This window comes from Eptesicus fuscus, chromosome 10 (assembly GCF_027574615.1).
Source record: "Eptesicus fuscus isolate TK198812 chromosome 10, DD_ASM_mEF_20220401, whole genome shotgun sequence".
Taxonomy (NCBI): Eukaryota; Metazoa; Chordata; class Mammalia; order Chiroptera; family Vespertilionidae; genus Eptesicus; species Eptesicus fuscus.
Genome location: NC_072482.1, coordinates 97666039 through 97688900, shown reverse-complemented (window position 1 = coordinate 97688900; position 22862 = coordinate 97666039). Strand labels below are relative to the sequence as shown.

Genomic DNA, 22862 nt, shown 5'->3' with positions numbered 1-22862 from the left:
GGGGGTCCCCCAGGACACCCCAGTGTCCCAGCCATGGCCCAGGGCCGAGTGCACCGGGGACCAGGCAGTGCGTGTGTGAACTTGCGTCCACGCCTTGGCCTGGGTCACGCAGCCTGACCGGCTCTTAGAGACACTCGGGACAGGACACTTTCCTCCGGAAAAGCGCTCGCTGTGCCTGCCGCCCACCCCGGGGTGAGGTTTGAGAGCGGCGGGTGGAGGACGGGCCTCATCCAGAACTGGGGGGCAGACAGGCCCCGCCCAGCGGCCACGTGTCCCCACAGGGGCCGGGGGACTTGGAGGAGACGGCTCCTCATCCCGCCAGCCTCCCGCCTGCGGGGATCACGCTGTGCAGAGGAGGACACGGACCGGGGGCGTGGAGTTTGTCGGGGACATAGAGCCACCCCAGGGCCCAGGTCGGGTTCCGGACCCCGAGCTCAAACCCGGGAGCTTGGCCCGGTCGGTGCGAGGAGCCGGCTGTGAGGCTCTGCGTGGCCCCCTCTGCCGGGACAGCACCCTCTGCGCCCACTGCCCCCGGACCCGCCTCCCCAGGGGCGCCCGCTGCCTTGGCCGCGTGGCCTGGCTGGTGCGTGGGCTCCTGTCAGGGGTCGTGGCCGTTACCGCAGAGAAACCAGGGCTGTCACGTCGGATGTAAAGGAGTTCATTTCGGGGCGCGAACATCACACGTGCACTCGTGGCAGGAAACAGGAGAGGGAGGACGAAGCCCACAAGCACCCACGCTCCTCACCGGGGACCCCTGGGGGCCGGGCGGCCCCGCCCCCCCTGCCGCTCCACCTGCCGCGCGCGGGCCCCGAAGCCCAGGCTCTGCAGCGTCTCGGCCACGTGCTGCCGGTGGGGGGACACGCAGACGATCACCAGCAGCTTGGCGTCGCCTCCTAAAGAGAGAAGAAAGGCCCGGAGGCAGGCGGCCTGTGGGCGCGGCCAGAGGGGGCTCGGGGCCCAGGGGCCCAGGGGCCACAGCGTCTTCCCGCCAGGCCCTGGTCTGCAGACCGACACCAGTCCCCGGGGGCCCAGCGAGAGCCAAGCGTGAGACCCCTCTGCTGCCCGGGAGGGACGCCAGGCTTCTCCCAGTGGGACTGGCACCTCCTTTGCCTTAAGGACAACAGGGGCGAGCAGTGTGGGGTGGGGGGTGGGGCACAGGGAAGGAGGAGCTGAGGGACCAGGAGGAAGCGCCCGCCGTGAGAGAGGACGTCTCCCATGTCCCCCACTCCTCACCGGGGGCACCGGCCCTGGGGACCAGAGCCCCAGGGTCTCTTAGGCGCAGACGCCCTGAGTGGAACACTGGGAACTGCTGCCCCAGACCGAGGATGAGCTGCGGCTGAGAACGGCCCCTCCCCCGTGTTTGGGTCCTGCCCGCCCTCCCCGCCCCCCAATCCCCAGGTGGACGGCAGAGTGCGGAGCGGGGCGGGCGCACAATGCTGGGAACGTGGGGGAGGGACCCCCGGGAATCTCGGGGACACGTTACCCAGGGCATCCTGCAGCAGGTGGGTGAGCTTGCTGTTGCGGTAGGGGACGTGGTCTCGGCGAGCGGCCAGCGCCCCCAGGACGTCCGCCAGGGCCGCCAGGCTCCGGTTGATGAAGGACGCCTCCCTCAGCGCTGGTCCCCGCGCTCCAGACGCCGCTGGGACGGTCGGAGGCCAGGCACACAGTGAGGGCCGGGCCAAACTCGAGGCAGACACGGCGGCATGACCCGGGAAGGCAATGGGGCCCCGGGCAAGAGGCAGTGGGAGTCCCTCCGGGCAGCAGCGGCCGGGAGACCTCGAGACACCTGTACGGCCACCAACAGGGGGCGCTCTCACGGAGAGCCAAGCCCTTCGCTCCTGGACTGGCCCGGGGGGTGCAGGGGTCAAGGATTTAAAGGTCACCTTGGCTGGGACCCCACACCCCAGCTCACCCAGGGGGACGCCCACCACACAGACGGCGGCCACTCACCTGCACACTCGCTGCCCGCCAGGTCCACCAGCTGCAGCCGGGCACGCACCTGCCCCGCGGGCCGGGCGGGGCTCTCGGGCGGGGCCCCCGGGGACCCGGACGAGGCTCTGCGGGGAGCACGCGGCCTCCTCCCTGTTGCTGGCGGGGACGGTGAGGGGCAGCTGGGCGCCTGGGGCGGTGACGGGCTGGACCGCGGCTCAGCTGCAAGGACAGTGGCACAGGTGTTCTGGAAGCTTCCCTCACCTCCGCCTGCGCCCCGAACTCCACCCCCCAGGGACAGAGCCGGGCCGGCGCGTGACCTCTCCCACGCGGACGAGTGACACCGAGCTGCGCCGGAGACGGCATGGCTTCCCGTGGACAGCCGGTCCCACGAACACGGCTGCGGCGTCTCAGGAAGGGCTGTCGGTGACGAGCTGAACCCACTCAGAAACCCGGCGGCGCGCCTTCCGGGAACAGGCCCCCAGTTCCTGCCGGCCCTCCCGCAGCATCCCCCACGCCCTCCTGCGAGACCGGGTCAGCTCCCTCGCGTGTGGGTTCGGAACCGACGGCACCGCGGAAAACAGAAACGGCACAAGCAGTTCTTACAGGAGCGTGGAGACCGCGCCCTCCGTGAGGACGCTGACTCGGGCGATGGTCAGGGCTCCCCACAGCGGGAGGCCGCACCCCTGCCCGACCCTGGGGCGAGGCCGGCCCTGCCACACAGGGCAGTTCTGGGCTGGCGGGCGGCTCGCGTCCTCGCCCGACCTGGAGGCCTCGTGGCCGCGGCCCGAGGGAGAGGTCCCATCGGTGCTAACCCGAGACCAGGCTGCTGTTTCTTTGGTTAATCCTCACCCGAGGGTAATTTCCCACTGATTGTTGGAGTGGAAAGCGGGGGAGACAGAGAGACATCCATGTGAGAGAGACACATCGATTGGTTGCCTCCCGCACGCACCCAACCTGGGCCGGGGATCCAGCCTGCACCAGGGATGCATGCCCTTGACTGGAATCGAACCCAGGACCCTTCAGTGCTTGGGCCGGTGCGCTATCCACTGAGCCACACCAGCCAGGGCCGGACAGGTTCCTCCTCGGCCGGTGGTGCCCAGCGGCGGAGCTTTCCTGCCAGAACCGCGCGTCGCTTTAAAGCTGAAGTCACATGTGGAGCTTCCTGAGCTGCAGGCCGGTCCCCCCTTCTCCCCCCCACCACCCCCCACTGAAGCTTCGTGCGCCTGGGCCCAGCTGGCCCTGCTCCTTCCCTCCCCGCCGCGTCTCTCTGAGCAAAGCGGGTCCCTCCCCCGCCCCCAAGTCCCCTCCGTCTCGGCCCCGGAGCCCAGTGGCCTCTGGGGTTGGACCCCAGACCCTCTGAGGACGCAGCTGCCGTTCCCTCCCTCGCGGGCCGTGTGAGGCCTCAGACCTGCGGGCGCCTACGTGACCGACGTCGTACGCAAGCCGACCAGGCGCGAAGGGCCACTCACGGGTGCCGTCCCTGGAGGCGGCTGCGGTCAGCGTCACCGTGACGACCAGGTGAGAGCGAGACGAATCCGCGTGCACGGACGTGGCGCGCCGGGCCCTGAGCCGCAGGCCGGCCCCCACGAGCTCCATCAGCTCCCCCGCGCTGCCGACGGGCCTGCGGGGGCGACGGAGCGACCTCGCACCAGAGGAAAGGACAGCAAACGCGTCGCTTCTGCCGACACTGCCCACCCGCCCCCCAAACACGCCGCCCACACCGCGCGAGCCCCTCCGTCCGCACCCCGGCTCCGTCCGCCGCACACGGGCGACCAGGTTTTAGTTTATTGTTAAACACGTTTGTGTTGATTTCAGGGAGGGAGGGAGGGAGGAGAGAGAAACATCCGTGATGAGAGAGAATCACGGACCGGCTGCCTCCTGCACGCCTCACACTGGGGATCAAGCCCACAACCCAGGCCTGTGCCCTGACCGGGAATTGAACCGTGACCTCCTAGTTCATAGGTCAAGGCTCAACCACAGAAGGCGCCAGCCGGGCTGTTTTGTGGTTTTAAAAGGTCATTCTAAGGCACACGGAAACCTGCAGCTAAGCATGAAACCTGCTAAGCATGAAGTCAAGCGAAGGTCTCGTGGACCAAGGGCTGGCTCGGCGACACGGGGCGCGGGGAGGTCGCTCCCCCCGGAGGTACTCACAGGCAGGTCAGCGGGGACACCGCCTTCCGCCCCTCCCTGGTCGTCAGCACCTCGCGCCTGAGCCCGGGCCGCTCTGCGCAGCCGTCTTCGGCCAGAAGGTCGAAAATATCGTTGTTATAAACTTCCACGACGGAGACCTCGACCCGGGGCCTCTCTGAGGGATCTTCTGACAGAAGCCTGGGGGGGGGGGGGGGGAGACACGTGACACAGGGGATAAGCCAGCCAGGGAGCAAAGACGTGGTCAGAGGGCGGCCCGAGGGGACACGCTCGTACTCCCAGAAGCCGCGTGCCCGAGTGCCGGGCCGGGTCACCATCGGCCACGCTGGAGACAATCAGCCTTATTTCTTTTAAAAATATACTGTGATTGATTTCAGAGAGGAAGGGGGAGGGAGAGAGAGAGACAGAGACATCAATGAGAGAGAATCACTGATTGCCTGCCTCCTGCACGCCCCACACTGGGGTTTGAGCCTGCAACCCGGGCCTGTGCCCCGACCCGGAACCCTGATCTCCTGGTTCATAGGTAGATGCTCAACCAGAGCCGCGCCGGCCGGGAGAGAGTAAGGGACCGTCGTGGGAAGACTGAGACCTGACCTCCTGGCTCAGCTCCAGAGGCGCCTGCCACGGCGCCAGGACCTGACGAGCAAAGTTCAAAAACAGGGATGCTGAGCCCTTAGAGACCGCCCCCCCCCCCCCCCCCGCCCGGCCAAGGGCGGGGCGACCACAGCCGGCCCCTCCCTCCCGCCCCCTCGTCCCACGACACTCTGATTCCAGCTCCTGCTCGGTGCACACGAGTGACCAGGACGTGTCTGCGCCAAGGAACACGCCTGGTGCCCCCTCAGGACGGGAGAGCCGGGCCCGGGGCCGTGACGCCCTCGAATGACGAGCGGCTGAGGTGGAAGGAACAGAAGTCAGATTCTCCGGTAAAACGCCGGTCGCCAAAGAGTGTGCATTTCTCGATTCTCAGCGTCGGGGTTGCTGGGGGCCCCAAGGACAGTGAGGACTCAAAGGGAAAACCTGGGAGCCAACCAGGTGGCCGACCCCTCGAGCGCGGGCTGATTCCGCGGAGAGCGCTGGGCAGCGGCCACCTCACCCCGCGGCCACCTCACCCCGCGGCCACCTCACCCCGCGGCCACCTCACCCCGCGGCCACCTCACCCCGCGGCCACCTCACCCCGCGGCCACCTCACCCCGCAGCCACCTCACCCCGCGGCAGCCCCGGCCTCACCCCCAGGCACCCTTAGTCGGCGCCCCGAAGCCGCCCCCAGGCGCCCCAAGTGGCTGAGGTACCGGAAGAGCTCCTCGGCGGCCCTGGGGATGAGGCCCGTGTCGGCCTGCGCAGCGCCCGGGGGCCGCGGGCCCAGCATGGTGTGAGTCTTCCCGCTCCCGGTCTGTCCGTAGGCCATGATGCAGACGTTGTACCTGGAAGTGAACGCGGGCTCAGCGGGAGCCACGCGGCTCCGGGGCCCGCCCCGGAGAGCCTCCCGCACTGCCTGTGCGACGGCCTCGCTCACGGCCCTTCCCGGACCCACAGCCGCCGTTTGCTAAGTGGTCCGGGCTGCCTGGCTGCGCGGCAGGGACTGAGCCCGATCCGTTACACACGCATCCCATCGCCGTGTTTCTCGTGTCCGTGTTTCCTCGTGGGAGCCAGGGCTGGTCCCGACCCCGGCTCTCGGCGCCCTGTGTAGCCCCACCTCCCGAGTCCACTCCCTCCAGCTCCCGGGCAGCACGGGATCCCTGTGGGAACTCGTCTTCCTAAATCCAGGCTTACGATGCCCTGGCCGGGGGTCAGGGGTCAGAGCACCGGCCGCCGCACGGAGGGGGAGGCTGTGGCTCCGGGTCTAGGGCCCGTGCAGGAGGCAGCCGTCCCCGCGTCTCTCTGCCCCCTCCCTTCCACGCTCTAAAAATCCATGGAAAACTATACGTGGGTGGGAATTTACACGCACGCCAGGCCTGCTTTAGTGTGCACGAGTGACAGAAGTTGGCACGTTTTCTTGTGAGGTTCTGAAAACGCACCCCGCGGCCTCGGAGGCCCGCGCTCGGACAAGAGCCCTCGCAAGGCCACACCTCTCCCTACACGCGGCTCTCCCCAGGGACCTGTGAACCAGGAGGCCACGTGCCCTCGGGGGCAGGCGGTCTGTCCCCCACGCTGCTCTTTTGGGGTGCTCCCCGCAGCTCACTTCGCAGAAGGTGAGGAGTCCTGGCGACCCACACTTCCTGCCAGTTGGAGCCCCAATGCCAACGGGGAGACCCCAACATTTGAAAGAATATTTGACACGTTCCTGGCTGTGCAGGCGCAGCCGAGCGGCCCTGGTGCCAGCGGCTGGGCCCGCCCTCAGCGTCACCTGGGCCAGTGAGGGGCCACAGTGCGCGCACCCCACGTCCCACGCCCTCCCTGGCGCGTCTGTGCGTCTGTGTGGGGAAGACCCCCGACTCCCGCAGGTACACGAGCTTTTATTTTTGCAAAATATTTTTATTGATTTCAGAGAGAGAGGAAGGGAGAGGAACACCCATGATGAGAGAGAACCATGGACCGGCCGCCTCCTGCACGCCCCGCACTGGGGATCGAGCCCACGACCGGGCATGTGCCCTGACTGGGAATGGAACCGTGACCTCCTGGTTCCTGGGTCGACGCTCCACCCTGAGCCGCGCCCTTGGGTGTACACAGGCTTTTAAAGGCCTTTCAAACCACCAGGAAGCCCAGGCCAGTGCTCAGGACGCAGCCGCGGCCTCGGATTCGGACGGCAGCTCCAGCGAAGGTCACGTTAACCCCCGGGCCTTGTTGTTTCCGGAACCTGCTCACGAAAGAAAGGCTCCACCAGCCTCTCGCCCTGGCTGGTGTGGCTCAGTGGATGGAGCGTCGGCCTGCAGACTGAAGGGTCCCAGGTTCCATTCCCGGTCAGGGGCACAGGCCCGGGTTGTGGGCTCGATCCCCAGTCGGGGCGTGCAGGAGGCAGTCGATCAATGATTCTCTCATCACTGATGTTTCTATCTCTGTCTCCCTCTCCCTTCCTCTCTGAAATCAATAAAAAACATTAAAAAAAGAGAAAGCTCTCCCGGGTCCTAGTGGAGGGCGCGCCCCGATGGATGTCAGACCCAGGACCCCTGAAGCAGAGGCTCGGGGCGGCAGCGGGTGGCGAGGGGGTGACGTGCAGACCCGCGGCCCCGTGACCTGACCCCGCGGCACCCGAGACATCCACTCGCATTTCCACGGGACTGTGCGGACTGACCGCAACCACGTCCCAACTCACCCGTCCAGCAGAGATGTGAGCAGGGGGCACACGTCGGCAAACACCGCGGCCTGGCCCTCCGCGGGGCCGTAGACCCTGAGGAGCAACGCGGAAGGAAATGGGCATCGTTAGGAGAAAGGGACTCTGGGAAACGCCCCCCCCCCCCCCCCCCCCGTGCTCCCGACCACACCCGACACCGTCCAGACTCAGAGTTCTCATCAATAAAAGATCGCAGCCCAGCCAGTGTGGCTCAGGGGTTGAGTTTCGACCTATGAACCAGGAGGTCATGGTTCAATGCCCGGTCAGGGCACAGGCCCGGGTTGTGGGCTCGATCCCCAGTCGGGGGCGTGCAGGAGGCAGCCGGTCAGTGATTCTCTCCCATCATGGATGTTTCTCTCTCTCTCTCCCTCTCCCCTCCGCTCTGAAATCAATAAAAATAGATTTTAAAGTAAAAGGTTGATTTTTTCACTTTCCAGGCAGCACAGGTGAAGGCGGAGTGGAGGTTCGTTTCCTCGGCTTCAAAAATGTAAGAAGCAGAAGCAAAGGGATGAATGTTTGCGCAGCAGCAAAGAGAAGAAAGAAAGGCGCCACGGCCTTGCGGCCTCACGGCGCCGGGAGTCGGTCCAACAACTCGTCAGCACTGCCCTCTGGGCGGCATCGGTGAGTCTTGTCCAATTTCACGTCCAAGCTCTTCGCCACGCGAGCCGGGTCAGTGCAGGGACGTCAGCGCACAGCGGGACCCACGGCCGCTCCAACAGGGGCCCCCGCAGCCGCGCCCGCCGTGTCCCTGAGACCGGGTGAAGCGACCCGGCAGCAGGCTTAGGCGGACGAGCGACGGGGCACGTGAAACAAGCAGGCGGCTGTGTGTGTGGCGGGAACGTGCTTTCCTGTTAAACGTGTTTCCTGGATCCACGTTTCTGTTTAGCTGCAGCCAGACTGCTCCTGCCGTCGGGCAACACGTGACGGTCGGACCCGGGCCCTGCCCACGGGGCTGCCGGTCCCGCACCCTCCGAGGCCACGCAGAGCGAGCGGGCGGGCGAGGGCGAGGGCGAGGGCAGGCTCCTCGAGCATCTTTGAACCGTCCACCCCAAATCAATCCAAATATTAAAGCAGATGGACAGCGAGCGGCCCCGGGTGCCCGGGCCCACGTGGCCCAGGCCTGTTGGCGACTCAACCGGAACCGCCGTGGCGGCCGCAGCGCCCACCTCAGGTGCCTTCGGAGTCACCGTCCGTCCGTACCTCTGGAGGAGGATGGCGCTTTCAGAAATCACGGCATCACCACGTCACGCTCCTGCCGTGAGCGGTGCCAATGAGTAACCTCAAACCTTGAAGAATCGTTTTTGAGCCGAATCTGTCGGCAAACGGCGGGAGCAGCCCGCCAGGGGGTGAGGTGACGCTCAGAGAAGGGCAGCTCGGCACCTGGTTCACGTGACGGTCAAAGGGGAAGACGCAGGTGGCTCACGGGAAGTCACCGGTGACAGGTGAGCACGGCGGGAGAAAGCAGAGGGAGGGCGGGAGGGGGACTCTGGGTAAAAGTCAAAGGACAGACACACTCCTTCCTACTGAGGTGGGTGCAGGGCGGTTGACACAACGGTTAGCGCTCCAGCAGCCGCGCCGAGGGGCCGGGAAGAGGAACACCCGCGAGTTCCAGGATGTTATCCCGGATGCGAAGGACCAGGCTGTCACGTCAGGACGACCTCCTCAGGGAAGACGCCGGCCGAGGAGGCGGCCACCACCATGAACTCCTCAACGAGGCCTTCCTGCCGCCACCCCGTGCGGACACGCAGGTCTCCGAGCTGTCAGGCCAGCACTGCCCTTCTCGGCCGTGATCCCCGAGCATCGCCCCAAAGGTCAACGACCGCATGTCTCCGTCAGTTTTCCAAAATCCTGACGCAGACCCTGTGCTGGCCGTGAGCACACGGCTGTCCCCCAGGCCTCCACCTGTGAGCACACGGCTGTCCCCGAGGCCTCCACCTGTGAGCACACGGCTGTCCCCGAGGCCTCCATCTGTGAGCACACGGCTGTCCCCAGACCTCCACCTGTGAGCACACGGCTGTCCCCAGACCTCCACCTGTGAGCGCACGGCTGTTCCCCAGGCCCCCATCTGTGAGCGCACGGCTGTCCCCCAGGCCCCCATCTGTGAGCGCACGGCTGTCCCCCAGGCCTCCACCTGTGAGCGCACGGCTGTCCCCAGACCTCCACCTGTGAGCACACGGCTGTCCCCAGACCTCCACCTGTGAGCACGGCTGTCCCCAGGCCTCCACCTGAGAGCACACGGCTGTCACCAGGCCTCCACCTGAGAGCACACGGCTGTCCCCAGGCCTCCACCGTGAGCACACGGCTGTCCCCGAGGCCTCCATCTGTGAGCATACGGCTGTCCCCCAGGCCTCCACCTGTGAGCACACGGCTGTCCCCCAGGCCTCCACCTGAGAGCACACGGCTGTCCCCGAAGCCTCCACCGTGAGCACACGGCTGTCCCCGAGGCCTCCATCTGTGAGCACACGGCTGTCCCCGAGGCCTCCACCTGTGAGCACACGGCTGTCCCCGAGGCCTCCACCTGTGAGCACGGCTGTCCCCGAGGCCTCCACCTGTGAGCACACGGCTGTCCCCAGACCTCCACCTGTGAGCACACGGCTGTCCCCGAGGCCTCCACCTGTGAGCACACGGCTGTCCCCCAGGCCTCCACCTGTGAGCACACGGCTGTCCCCGAGGCCTCCACCGTGAGCACACGGCTGTCCCCAGGCCTCCATCTGGGCAGGGGTGGCAGTGTTTTCCGCACCGAGCGTGTTCCGGGCTCCGTAAGCATCGCAACGAGAAACCCTGCGTCTCTCCAGCCAGCGAGGGAGGGACGGTCCTGCCACCTGCTCCGCGGGCAGCGGCCACGGCCGGCGGCTGGGGATGGAGGAAGCAGCTCACAGCAGAGCCCAGGAGGGGCCGTTCGTAAGATTCAGGAGCAAACGTCTGACGTTCATGCATCGCCAACCAAGTAGGTCGGACGAGACTCAGACGCTCCCAGGCCGGGCAGAGAGGGGTGAGGCCTGGCACCCACCAGCAGGCAGTGCCGCCTCCGTGAGGAGCCTGACGCACCCGCCGGCGCGAGTTACACGCAGAGAACAGAAAGGGCGCCGTGTCCCGGGACGTGGAGGCGCGGCTCCGTGAGGACGTTAGTTTTCCCAAGTTAGTTTATAAGCTCACCTGCCCCCCATGTCACAAAGACCCTCGGGTTTGGGGGGACTAGACAATTTGAATATAAAATTCATAGGAGAACCTTGGGAGAGAACAGCGTGGGGCCTGAGACAGCGCGGTCGGCCACAGGAATCGACAGACACCACGGGACCGGAGAGAGATCTACAAACGGTGTCGTGGCCGCGGGGTGCGCCGCAGGGGACGGACCAACGGGGACAGGATGGAGGGACCCGTCCTCGTGGGGAACACGGATGCACGCCAGGTGGAGCCCAGGCCTCAGGGGAAAACCGTTCCATCTTCCTTCTTCTACGGGTCACGCTTGCGGCGGCGTTTCTGAGAATTCCCTGGTCACCCAGGCCCCGCCTGTGTCCTGATCTCCTGCCCACGTCTTAGGGTTTCATGCTTTCCATTTGGGCCTAGGCTCCCCTTAGTTCTCGCACCGCGTGTGACGTGCAGCTCGAGGCCCGTTCACCGTGCAGGTGGGTGCCCACGTGCTCCGGCCCCAGGCGTTGAAGTGCGTCCCTGTTCCTTCGCCATCAGCCACGAGGGGATGGCTGTACCCTCTTCATCACCCTCACCGACACGCACGTCTGTGCCACTCGCGCTCACGGCCTCCTGACAGCACTTACCTTTCAAAGTGAAACGTCTTGTGAACGGCGTGGTGACCGGGCCGGCTGCACCGCACCAGGACCGTCTCCTAGTGGGCAAGGGTGACAGGCGGTGAGGCCCGGCCAGGCTGCAGCGGCGACCCCGAGCGGAGGCAGCGGTGACCCCCCGCCCCCCTGCAGAGGCCAGCAGAGCCGATCCCACCCTGAGAACAGAGTCCCGGGGACACAGCCCGCCCGCTCCATCGCCATCTGTGCCGCGTTTTCCCCGACTGCACAGCTGAGTGGCTGAGACAGAGACCGTATGGCCCTCAGAGGCGGCAACCCTGGCCCTCGGCCCTTCGGAGGGGCCTGCTGCCCCCATGTGGGGGCGAAAGTCAGGGCCGGGAGGGGTGCCCAGAGCCCCGGCCTGAGAGCTCACGCACACCTGACGTGGAGGGCGGGGCTGTGAGGACCCCAGCTGTTTGCACGCGATTTGCCCACGACAGCCGCGCAGGGAAGCCAAGGCCGTGTCCAGCCAGAAACGCGGCCTCAGCGTAGCTTCCCTTAAAGCAAAACGTCTCCTGAGCCAGTTCCCATTCTAAAGCCAAATGCGAATTCACGGGAAACGGGAGAGGGAAGAATCAGGAAACCGCCCTGGCCGGCGTGGCTCCCTGGCTGGAGCATCCCGGCACCAAGAGGTTGAGGGTCCGATCCCTGGTCGGGTGTGAATGGGAGGGGCTCCGGGTCCTGTCACCCCAGATGCGGGCGAAGGCCCGGCGCTCACCCGGACGGGCGCGGCCTCACGGGAAGGGCAGAGCCCGGGCTCCTGGCTCTGAGCCCGTCTGACCGCGGCCGCCGCCCTCCCTGCGGCTCGGCCTCCTTCTCCTGTTGCCTGGTCTCGTGAATTCCTCTAAAGTCACGCCAAAGCGTCACCCCAGGGCGCCGGGCGAGCGCACAGCAACAGCCCCAAAGGGCTGGGCGTCCCAGACGCCTACACTTCAGTCATAAAGACAAACAAACGAACAACGCAGAGGCTCACATGCCTCCCCGAGGCTCAGCCACACCACCCAGGAGTCTGGAAGCCACAAACCAGCCGGAACCCAAATCCCCGTGGCCGCTCCGCTGTCGCCCACGGGGAGCAGTGGGTGCTAAACGGCATCGGAGAGGATCCCAGAGCCGAGTTCAACCTTCGCCAACAGTTGGAGCCCCTCCTGCCGGCCTCATGAGTCCTCCTCATTCAGACACACGCAGCCCCCATCTCCCCGGGAGACCCCGCTCCTGGGCCAACAGGTTCCTTTTACCTAAACCTGAGAGCTGTCAGCCTGACGACACGCTCCCTCTGGGGCAGGCGCCGCCGGGCTGACCTCCCATGAACACGTGCTCTCAGGGACGCCACGTGCTCCCCATGGACGCCACGTGCTCCCCATGGACGCCACGTGCTCCCGGGGACACCAGCGGTCCCAACCCGGCTCTGGGCCCCGAGAACCTGCCTCGCAGGACGGCTATTTGTTAAGGACCCTGCAAATCTGGATCTCTGAGCACCTCCTCAGGTGCGCCCGATCTTCCCCTCTCTGCCCAGCACCTTCCCAGCGATAGTCTGACCTCGTCTTGACCCTGTGTGAGCGACACCAGAACTCAGTGACCGGGGACTGACCGGCTCAGTAACCCTGAGGATCAGGGCAGCTGGGAGGCCAGCGGGTCAGCGCCGCCGGCAGGAAGCCTGTCGTCAGACACGCCGCTGCGAGTTCCGTGGAAAACACGAACCACCTGACGACCCCAGGCCCAGGCAGCGGCGGACTCTCGGGGCGTATTCACAGGCCGCCTCCCCGACGGTTCACGCTGGCTCGCACTGCGCTCTGACGGGCGCTGCGTCCCCACCCCAGCAAACACGCTCGCCGGCCTCCCGGAGGCCAAGGCGGACACGGAGCCGAGCGGACGGCGTCACCGCACCCGTCGCCTGCTGTCTCCGCACTCTACTGGCGTGAGGCCCTTGAACAAGCAGGTCTGTGCATCAAGAAACCACTTGAATTCTGCTGATTTTTAAAAACAATCCAAACGCCCCAATCCGAAGAATGTCACCTCATCCTGGTGCGTCTTTTTAAAACTTGCCAACGTCTGAGTTGGAAGAGCCGGGGGAGCCGGAGGACGGGAGCAGTGCCGACAGAGTGGCAGAGGAGGACAGCGAGGAGGAGGAGGAGCCCCAGGGCCGGCCAGGCCTCAGATCCTGCGCTCGGGGCCCCTGCGCTCGGCGCCCACAGGCGTGGGAAGTGCAGGGGAGGCCGTGCCTCCAATGTGTTCCGAGGTCTTCGGCCCAAAGGAGGGACTAACAGGAATCTGCATTGAAAGGAGCCCTCGTCCCCCAACAGGGAGCACCTCAGTGCCCCTTCACCCGATTCAGTGATGTTGGTGCGTCAGACCAGAGGTCAAGAGGAAAAACCCCCAAAACAAAACAAGGAATTTGGCGTGTCCCTCGCTGGCTTATAAAGGAGGGCGCCAGCAGCCCGCCCACGGCCCTTTGGGAGGAGCTGCTGCTGGTCCGTCCCCATCACCAGGCCGACCCGACGGCAGTTGTGGGAAAGACGAGGAGCCTTGGAGGGACCCCTGCAACACAGACCCCGAAGGGTCCCTGTACCCCGACGGCGCGGGGCTCAGGGCTTTCGCCGCCGCCTCTGGCCCTTTTGGTGCAAGAAGCTAAGAAACACGTGAGTGTGAGTTCACAGCAGCGTTAACTGAGGAGGCCCCAGACCCAGCGCCTCACTGCCCTGGGGCCTCGGTAACAGGTGAAACACGGGACAGCCCGTCCCCGAAGAGCCAGCCGCTTCACCTGCAGCCAATCAGCGAGCGCCTCTCTCTGCTGCAGCCAATCAGCGAGCGCCTCTCTCTGCTGCAGCCAATCAGCGAGCGCCTCTCTCTGCTGCAGCCAATCAGCGAGCGCCTCTCTCTGCTGCCCCTTCTCTGTGGTCTCCCTCCCCTGGGTGCAGCCCTCCTCACCACCTCAGGGCGGCGCTGCTGGTTGAACTGATGTTTGCTCAGATCAGCTCATAAAACGTCAGCTCTGCCTTCGTTCATCTGATGTGTCCGTTCCGCTTTAACACGGAGTTCACACTTAACCCCACGGCTTCGCATTGGGTTTCTTTTCTTACGCTGCAAACTTCAGGCCGTTCAAGTGCACTGACTCATGTGAAGTGCTGTCCTTGCACAGCCCGCACACACACAGGTGCGCCCACTGCACAGTCCGCACACACACAGGTGCGCCCACTGCACAGGCCCACACACGCACAGGTGCGGCCACTGCACAGCCCGCACACACACAGGTGTGCCCACTGCACAGCCCGCACACACACAGGTGTGCCCACTGCACAGCCCGCACACACACAGGTGCGCCCACTGCACAGGCCCACACACACAGGTGTGCCCACTGCACAGCCCGCACACGCACAGGTGTGCCCACTGCACAGCCCGCACACTCACAGGTGTGCCCACTGCACAGCCCGCACACACACAGGTGTGCCCACTGCACAGCCCGCACACGCACACGTGTGCCCACTGCACAGGCCCCCACATGCACAGGTGCGCCCACTGCACAGCCCGCACACGCACACGTGCGCCCACTGCACAGGCCGCACACACACAGGTGCGCCCACTGCACAGCCCGCACACGCACACGTGCGCACACTGCACAGCCCACACACGCACAGGTGCACCCACTGCACAGTCCGCACACGCACAGGTGCGCCCACTGCACAGGCCCCCACACGCACAGGTGTGCCCACTGCACAGGCCCACACACACACAGGTGTGCCCACTGCACAGCCCGCACACACACAGGTGTGCCCACTGCACAGCCCGCACACACACAGGTGCGCCCACTGCACAGCCCGCACTCGCACACGTGTGCCCACTGCACAGCCCACACACACACACAGGTGTGCCCACTGCACAGCCCGCACACTCACAGGTGTGCCCACTGCACAGGCCCACACACACACAGGTGTGCCCACTGCACAGCCCGCACACACACACACACAGGTGTGCCCACTGCACAGCCCGCACTCGCACACGTGTGCCCACTGCACAGCCCGCACACACACAGGTGCGCCCACTGCACAGCCCGCACACACACAGGTGTGCCCACTGCACAGGCCCCCACATGCACAGGTGCGCCCACTGCACAGGCCCACACACGCACAGGTGCGGCCACTGCACAGCCCGCACACACACAGGTGCGCCCACTGCACAGCCCGCACACACACAGGTGTGCCCACTGCACAGCCCGCACACGCACAGGTGCGCCCACTGCACAGCCCGCACACGCACAGGTGCGCCCACTGCACAGCCCGCACACACACAGGTGCGCCCACTGCACAGCCCGCACACGCACAGGTGCGCCCACTGCACAGCCCGCACACGCACAGGTGCGCCCACTGCACAGGCCCCCACACGCACAGGTGCGCCCACTGCACAGGCCCACACACGCACAGGTGCGCCCACTGCACAGCCCGCACTCGCACACGTGTGCCCACTGCACAGCCCGCACACATACAGGTGTGCCCACTGCACAGCCCGCACACACACAGGTGTGCCCACTGCACAGTCCGCACACACACAGGTGCGCCCACTGCACAGGCCCACACACGCACAGGTGTGCCCACTGCACAGCCCACACACACACACAGGTGTGCCCACTGCACAGCCCGCACACGCACAGGTGCGCCCACTGCACAGGCCCACACACACACAGGTGCGCCCACTGCACAGGCCCACACACGCACAGGTGCGCCCACTGCACAGCCCCCACACGCACAGGTGCGCACACTGCACAGTCCGCACACACACAGGTGCGCCCACTGCACAGCCCCCACACGCACAGGTGCGCACACTGCACAGGCCCACACACGCACAGGTGCGCTCACTGCACAGGCCCACACACACACAGGTGCGCCCACTGCACAGGCCCACACACGCACAGGTGCGCCCACTGCACAGCCCCCCCACACACACAGGTGCGCCCACTGCACAGCCCGCACACGCACAGGTGTGCCCACTGCACAGGCCCACACACACACAGGTGCGCCCACTGCACAGGCCCACACACGCACAGGTGCGCACACTGCACAGCCCCCCCACACACACAGGTGCGCCCACTGCACAGGCCCACACACGCACAGGTGCGCACACTGCACAGGCCCACACACGCACAGGCCCACACACGCACAGGTGTGCAGGTCAGGGCAGGGGGCCACAGGAGGTCAACGGAAACGAAGAAACAAAACCGCCTTCCTCAGCTGAGCCTGCGCGGGACAGAGCAGGAGGTTCGTGGTCACTGCACCTCGGTGGCACCGCGGGGGGCACCTGGGGAACATCTACGCCATCACAGATGGCTCCTCCCAGTTCATTGGTCAGGAAACACCACTCACGTCGTCCACCGCGTGGGCCACGTCTCCGGACGCAGAGCTGCGGGGGGGAACAGCGTGAAAACACGTCACCCAGAGCCCGGGGCCCCTGCTTAGGGACCACGGCTGGGAAATAGCAGGCGTGCGGTTTCACTGCCACGTCTGTTTTCCCCGTAAAACACATGTGCACCATGCATGCACGCACACATACATACATGCATGAACATGTGCACACACAGATTACCTGCTGTGTGACACGGGGTCGGGAGGCTCGGCGGCCGCAGGCATTGCGGGGCGGATCCGACAGTGGACTCTGATGTTCCCCTGCAGCTCCTGCAACAGCACAGCCCTTGCTCCTGAGCCCGCCGCCGCCTCCCCGCTCGGGGCCTTGGGTGGAGATGTGTGCGGGGCCTCCTACCCCCATCCCCCTGCTGAACAGATCCCTACGAGCCACAGCGCCCCGCCCTCTCGCAAGGTCCCCCATTGCCTCTCACACCCTCCACTGCCTGGCGTGCCCGCCCCGGGAGTGAAGCGCCGGCCCCCTGGCTCTCCTCCCTCCCGACGTCCCCGCGGGAACAGGAGGCGCCCGCACGCTCACCACCAGGCGGTTGTGCAGCCGCCGCCGCCTCTGCCTCTCGCGGTGGAAGCGGGCGCTCAGCTCCTGCAGGGACTGCTCCAGGCGCAGGGCCCGGGCTCGCCACGCTGGGAGGGGTGGCTCCCCGTCACAACGAGGTTCGTGGGAGAGAGCCCCCCCTGGCTCCCACCCACCTCCTCCGAGGGCAGGGCATTCAGAAAGACCGGGGCAGCGGGTGCCCAGGGCTGTGGGCTGCGTTAGGGCCGCGGCAGGGGCTGCTGTGCGCTGACCCCGTGACTAACTGGCACAGCGCTCGGCACCGCTGGTGAGGGACCGGACACGTGGCAGCCACGGCCCCAACACCGGAACATTCCACGGAGACCCCGGAGGAGGGGCACGGAGCCTGGCTGCAGGGACAAGCCTGCCTGGACTCCAGGGCAGCCGAGTCCTTACTGACAAGTGGGGACAGGACGTGAGAGCGGAGGGACCAGGGCGGACCGGCGGGTGGACTCCTGGACGCCAGGCCTGCGGGCCCGCTTCCCGGGTGGGAGGGGACCCCTTACATGGCAGCGCCCCGTGGTGCTGCGCGCTCTGCACGGCCGCCAGGATCCGGGAGAGAGAGTCCTGCTGCTGGTCCCGGCAGCTCCCGAGAAGGTCCGCGGAGGCGGCCCGGAGCTCCCGCAGGTCCTGGCGCAGCCGCTGTCACGGCAGAGGGGCCAGTTAGGGTCTCTGGCTGCCACGGCGTCACCGAGATGGTCACCGATGCGTCTATCGAGGAGGACAGCCCGCAGCCGCTGTCACGGGCATCCGTGTGTCATGAACTCAGTCTGCTTAAACCCAAGCGCAGTCACGGCCGCCGCCGCGGTTCCTGCGCCTGCGTTTGAGGTACTGGCGCAATCCAGCGTCCCCAGCGGCCCGGGAAGCCGGCTTCCTGCACGGGGAGGTTGGCCTGTGTGCTGACGTCCTGGGTGCCGGCTCGGTCCCCTGGGACCCGGGAGCCAGCTCTGATCCTCGGCAGACTCCGCCCTAGGACGTGACGACCCCCACAAACTGCTTTTTACTTCGAAGTTTTCATTTTGGACCCCCCTCTGCGGCTCCTTCAGTCCCTGCGTCTGCAAGGCCACCGCGCAGGCCTCCGAGCTGTGGGGCAGCACGTGGCCCCTCCGTCCGCACACTCACAGGTGCTTTCGGGGTGCTCTGTGTGGTCGGTGGGGAGCAGAGCTGCGGTCAGCCCACCGCCTCAGGGCAGGGCAGCGGCCGCCCCGCAAGCAGCTCTGCTCCCCGAATCAAGGCCCCTCTCCGCCCGAGACTGGGCTCCTGGGGCCGCGGGCCTCACACAACTGACCAGAAGTCCAGCACCGAGCGAGTCACCCACAGAGCCGTTCCCTGGGGCAGGGTGCCCGCCCCGGCGCCTACCTGAGCCGCCTGCTGCAGCCGGAGGAGCGAGCGTGTCCGCTGTGGGAGGCCCTCGCGCCACCTCGTCCCCGCCGTCCCCGCCAGCCTTAGGCGCTGAGGTTGTGGAGAAAAACAGGATGGCGGCCTTCCAACCCCGCCTCTGAGCAGGGGCCGCATGTGGGGCGCTTGTGACGGTGGGACTCGGGACAGCATCAGAGGTGCAGGGTGTCTGAAGGCCCAGGAGGGCGGGCGGGTGCCAGGGGCAGGTGCCAGGGGCGGATGCCGGCATCAAAGAGCAGCCCGAGGCACGGGGGCTCCCGTGGGCCTGGGGACGAGGGGACACGCGGGGCGTCTTCAGGGGTTTCTACAGGAGCCCAAGCGGTCACGCGTGGACAGCCCACGCCAGGCTCCCTGGTGACAGAACGTGCTGACGTCTTTGCCCAGCCGGCACCGCTCTCGTGGGGGGTGGGGGGGTGAGAGCAGGGAGCTCGGGCTGCAGATGGGGCGGGCAGGGCCGTGGCAGACTGACCACTGAGGTCCGCCCCGGGCCTCACAGCTCAGCCACGAGACGGGGATGTCACCTGGGCCAGTCTCAGGTGAAGAACAGCGTTTTCCGTTTCCAGCTCAGCGATCCGCTCTTCTTTGGCCTCACCCAAGAGAACGTCCACGTCAGCGTCGAGGGGCACCGTCCCCCCAGGACCGAGTCCGCGGAGAGAGGCAGGCGCCTCCGCACGGGGCTGGGGAAGGAGCCAGCCCCCGCCCCCGAGTCTGTGACCCATTCCCCGTGGCTCCGACCAGCAGCTCCTGGGCGCCCCACCCAGGGGTCAGGCAGGCGCCTGCGTGTCGCGCCCATCCTCGTTCTGACGTGAGGTGGGTTTTCTCGGCGTTTCTCCTTGATGCGTGCCCGTGAGCAATCCCAGAGGCTTTTAAACAGTTTTCACCAGAGTTGCTTGCTTTGCTGGGGCCGACCCTCAGCGGCCTCATTCTGCCTCCCCTCCCGGACGCCCTGCCTGGACGGCCCTCCCGCCGCCGGCCTGCAGGTCGCCCTGCCCACCTTGCTCCACGAAGTGCAATTTTCAAAACACAGATCTCCCGCGCCTTCCCTCTCTCCCACGCCTCGTCAGCAGCCCCTCCTGCCCACAGGACAGGGACGTCCTGCACAGCCCTGCCTGCCCGCCAGGCGCTGACCTCTGGCCTCTCCGCCCCAACCCGCCGCCTACCTGCCCCAGGCTTCCCAGTCCCAGCCCCTTGGCCACGGCCACGGCCACGGCCACACCAGGCTCAGCGTTTCTCCTCCAGGGAGGCCCTCAGCCCACACAGCCCCTCCCAGCTCCTCGCCCTCCCGGCCCAGGCGGCCCTGTGGCTGCACCCCCGCTGGGAGGCTGCACCTGCCTGGGCGGCAGTGACCACGGCCGCCCACGGTGTCCACTCGTCTGGGTGTTTACCCACCATTCCCTGTGCTCCCTCACCCGGAGGGCAGGACCCGAGAGACCAGAGTTATGCCTGGCCCCCCATTCTGGCACTGAGCACAGCACTCAGGGTGGCAGGCGCCTCGGTGGGGGTGCGGGTGGGAGTGAGGCACTGGGTGGAGAGGGGACAGGTGAGCAGGGGGTGGGGGAGGCCCAGGAGGAGAGGAGTGGATGGGGAGGGGGGCAGGTGGGGACAGGAGGTGACCGGGGTAGGCCCCCCCCCTCAGGTGCAGCAGGGGAAGCTCAGTGGTTAGAGGTGATGATGCAGGCCCCACCCATGTGGCGTGCCTGCTCTTTACCTCGGTAGGACCCCCAAACCCACCCCACCGCTTCCAGGCCCTGTGCTCGGGGGGAGGGGGTGTCAGAGGGCAGGGGGTCAGAGGGCAGGGGACAGAGGGCAGGGGGCAGGCTCCCGGAGGTCGCCCCCCCTCACCTGCATTTGCCGCTGCAGCTGCCGGGCCCGCCGCTCAGGGAGGCGCCCCCACCGCCCACCGCGCGCCGCTGGCATCGCCCACTCGTGGGGCGGGGCGGGCACCGGACGTTGGGTCCGGCCGGGTCTCGGCGGGCGGGCGGGCGAGGGGGCGCCGGGTGGGGAGGACGGGGAGGAGCTAAGCGCCGGGACGCTTCCCCCAAACGCCGCGCCCCCAGCCCCGGAAGCCCCGGTCTCCTGGGGCGAAGCACCAACGTTTCTGCTTTTCGCCCCGAGGTCCCGAGGGCGCGACCGCCGCCTTCCCGCGAGGAACGGACCCGCCCGCGGAGGAAGCTCGCGCCCTCGGAACAGACGCCCAGGTGCGCGGAGCCGGCAGGTGGCCGGGCGCAGAGCGCCCTCCCCAGGCCCCTAGGCCCCTCAGGCCCCCCAGGGCCCCAGGCCGCGGACAGGAAGCAGGACGGGGCGGGGGCGCCCCTCTCCCACAGCGTCCAGGTGGCGGCGAAGCCTGGAGCCACAGTCGGGGGAGGGGGGAGGGAGTGCACCCTCGGACCCGCGCCCTCGCCCTCAGCCCGCCCCCCAGCACCGCCCGCGGCCCAGCTCCAGTTCCAGCACCGGCACCGGCACCGGCACCGGCACCGGCTCCGGCACCAGCACCGGCACCGGCACCGGCAGGCGGGGCCGCCTCGGGACAGGAGCTCAGGTCCCCGCGCAGGGCCGGGCCGTGTGAGCTGCTCGCGGGGCCGGAGCGGCGTTTGCAGGGCCGCCGTCGCTCGTGAACCTTTCAGGGCCGCGGCCCGTGGTGCTGTCGGACGTAAAGGCACCAGCGTGGGTCACCGGCCTCCTCTCCGTCCCGGGGCGCTGCGCAGGGGGGAGGGCGTGGCCGGCACTGCGACCGCGGCTTTAGGGTTAGGGCGCGGGCAGTGCGGGGGGGGGGCTGGGGGCGGAGGGGCGGGGCGAGGGGGAAGAGGGGAGGGGCAGACAGGGAGGAGCAGGGGGAGGGGGGTAGAGGGGAGGGGCGGGGTTGGGGGCGGAGCATATAGGAGGAGGGGCGGGGCGAGGGGAAGAGGGTGGGACAGAGGGAGGAGCGGGGGGAGGGGCGGCGGAGATGGGGCAGCCGTCAGCCGGGCCCAGCTCCCTCCCCGGCATCTGCACCTTCATCTTTTCCAAACTTAAAGGCAGCTGCGGACTCACCGGCATTGCTGCCCGCCAGGCCCGAGCCGGGGGACCCCTCATGCCCTGCCCCCCAGACCCTTCTCCCCCTCAGACACCCCCTCTCAGGGAGACCCCCTCTGCCCTGGGGGTCTGTCCTCAGCGATGCCCAGAGCGCCTGCTGCAGGGGCTCCGGAAGCGCTGCTCCCGCCGGTACCGCCCGGCTCTGGTCTCCAACCCGCCGGCGGCCCCTGCCCACCCGGGGAGGCCAGGCCTCGGCTGAGGGCCACAGGGTCCCCCCAGCTTCGCGGGGCTCCCTGCGGGGCGCTGCCCTGACGAGGGTCACCGGTCCCGCCCCCTCCCCCCCCCCCGTTCCCGCCCCCTCTCCCCGTTCCTGCGGGGCGCGGCCCGTGGCAGGGAAGGAACCAGGTGGAGGGAAGCCGGGCAGAGCCGTCTGCTGGGAGCAGGGCTTCCCTGTCACCGGGAGTCAGGGCCTCGGGGCGGAGAATCGCGGGCAGCCACAGGCCCTCCAGGTGCCCGACCTTCCGGCTCCTCGCCCGCGTCTCCAGGAGTGGAGGTTCGATACTTAACAGAAACCAAGACACACGGACGCGGTCCCCCCCTGCTCCCGGGCAGTGTGGCCGGCAGGGCTGGCTTCCTGTGGGGCTGCCCCCTCCAAAGCCACACGCTAACCTGTGCTCCCGCTCCTGTGGGGGGCGCCCTCGATGGCGCATTCGCCTTCACCATCCACGTGGAAGCGGGGCCCGTCACCGTGCAGCCCCACAGCCCCACCAACACGTGAGAAAGCAGGCGACCAGGCGGGAGCACCGCCCGGGGACAGGGGTGGCCCCGAGACACCCCGAGACACGGGGGCTTGTTTAAAGGAAGGCTGCCCCCCGACAGCCCCGCTCTGCCCACCGTCCGTCCCCGGCCACCTGCTGCCAGACCGCGCACACCGCAGAAGGGTGCCATCGCCCAGCACTCCTGCCACGCTTCCCTCAGAAGGACCGGCAGGAAGTGGGAGGAAGGGCGTACCAGGGGTCCCCAGACTTGGTAAACAGGGGCCAGCTCACTGTCCCTCAGACCGTTGGAGGGCCGGACTATAGTTTAAAAAAAACTATGAACAAATTCCTATGCACACGGCACATATCTTATTTTGAAGTAAAAAAACAAAACGGCAAAAACACCCACATGTGGCCCGCGGGCCGTAGTTTGAGGACGCCTGGAACCTTCTGGGCCTCCTGCAGCCGTCCGACCCCACGGCTAGCACCGTCCCTGCCTGGGCTCCAGGCCGGGCCAGGCTCCGGGCTCAGCAGCCTCTCTGCCTCGGCGGGAACCTCCGCCTCAGCAGCCCCTGCTCCCCGAAGGGA

The 22862-nt window shown here is 67.3% G+C and overlaps 1 protein-coding gene across 1 annotated transcript; it reads right to left on the bottom strand.

Moving 5' to 3' along the window:
• Positions 1–642: 642 nt before the first annotated feature.
• On the bottom strand, positions 643–20453 carry KIF25 (kinesin family member 25). Its single transcript, XM_028132909.2, has 15 exons — positions 20347–20453; positions 19026–19091; positions 18466–18558; positions 17613–17748; positions 17074–17177; positions 16720–16808; positions 16500–16536; positions 11125–11192; positions 7331–7405; positions 5370–5501; positions 4084–4260; positions 3402–3553; positions 1951–2151; positions 1484–1639; positions 643–893 (listed from the first exon to the last, which is right to left on the bottom strand). Exons 1-15 carry the CDS (start codon positions 20419–20421, stop codon positions 742–744), a joined length of 1713 nt encoding a protein of 570 aa, XP_027988710.2. The 5' UTR covers positions 20422–20453; the 3' UTR covers positions 643–741.
• Positions 20454–22862: the final 2409 nt, after the last annotated feature.

Coding starts and splice junctions, on each gene's coding strand:
- KIF25 (XM_028132909.2), bottom strand. CDS start 20,421: ATGCCAGCGGCGCGCGGTGGGCGGTGGGGGCGCCTCCCTGAGCGGCGG. Junction 18,559..19,025: donor TTCACCTGAGACTGGCCCAG/GTGACATCCCCG, acceptor CCACAACCTCAG/CGCCTAAGGCTGGCGGGGAC. Junction 5,502..7,330: donor CTCACATCTCTGCTGGACGG/GTGAGTTGGGAC, acceptor GTTCACTTCCAG/GTACAACGTCTGCATCATGG.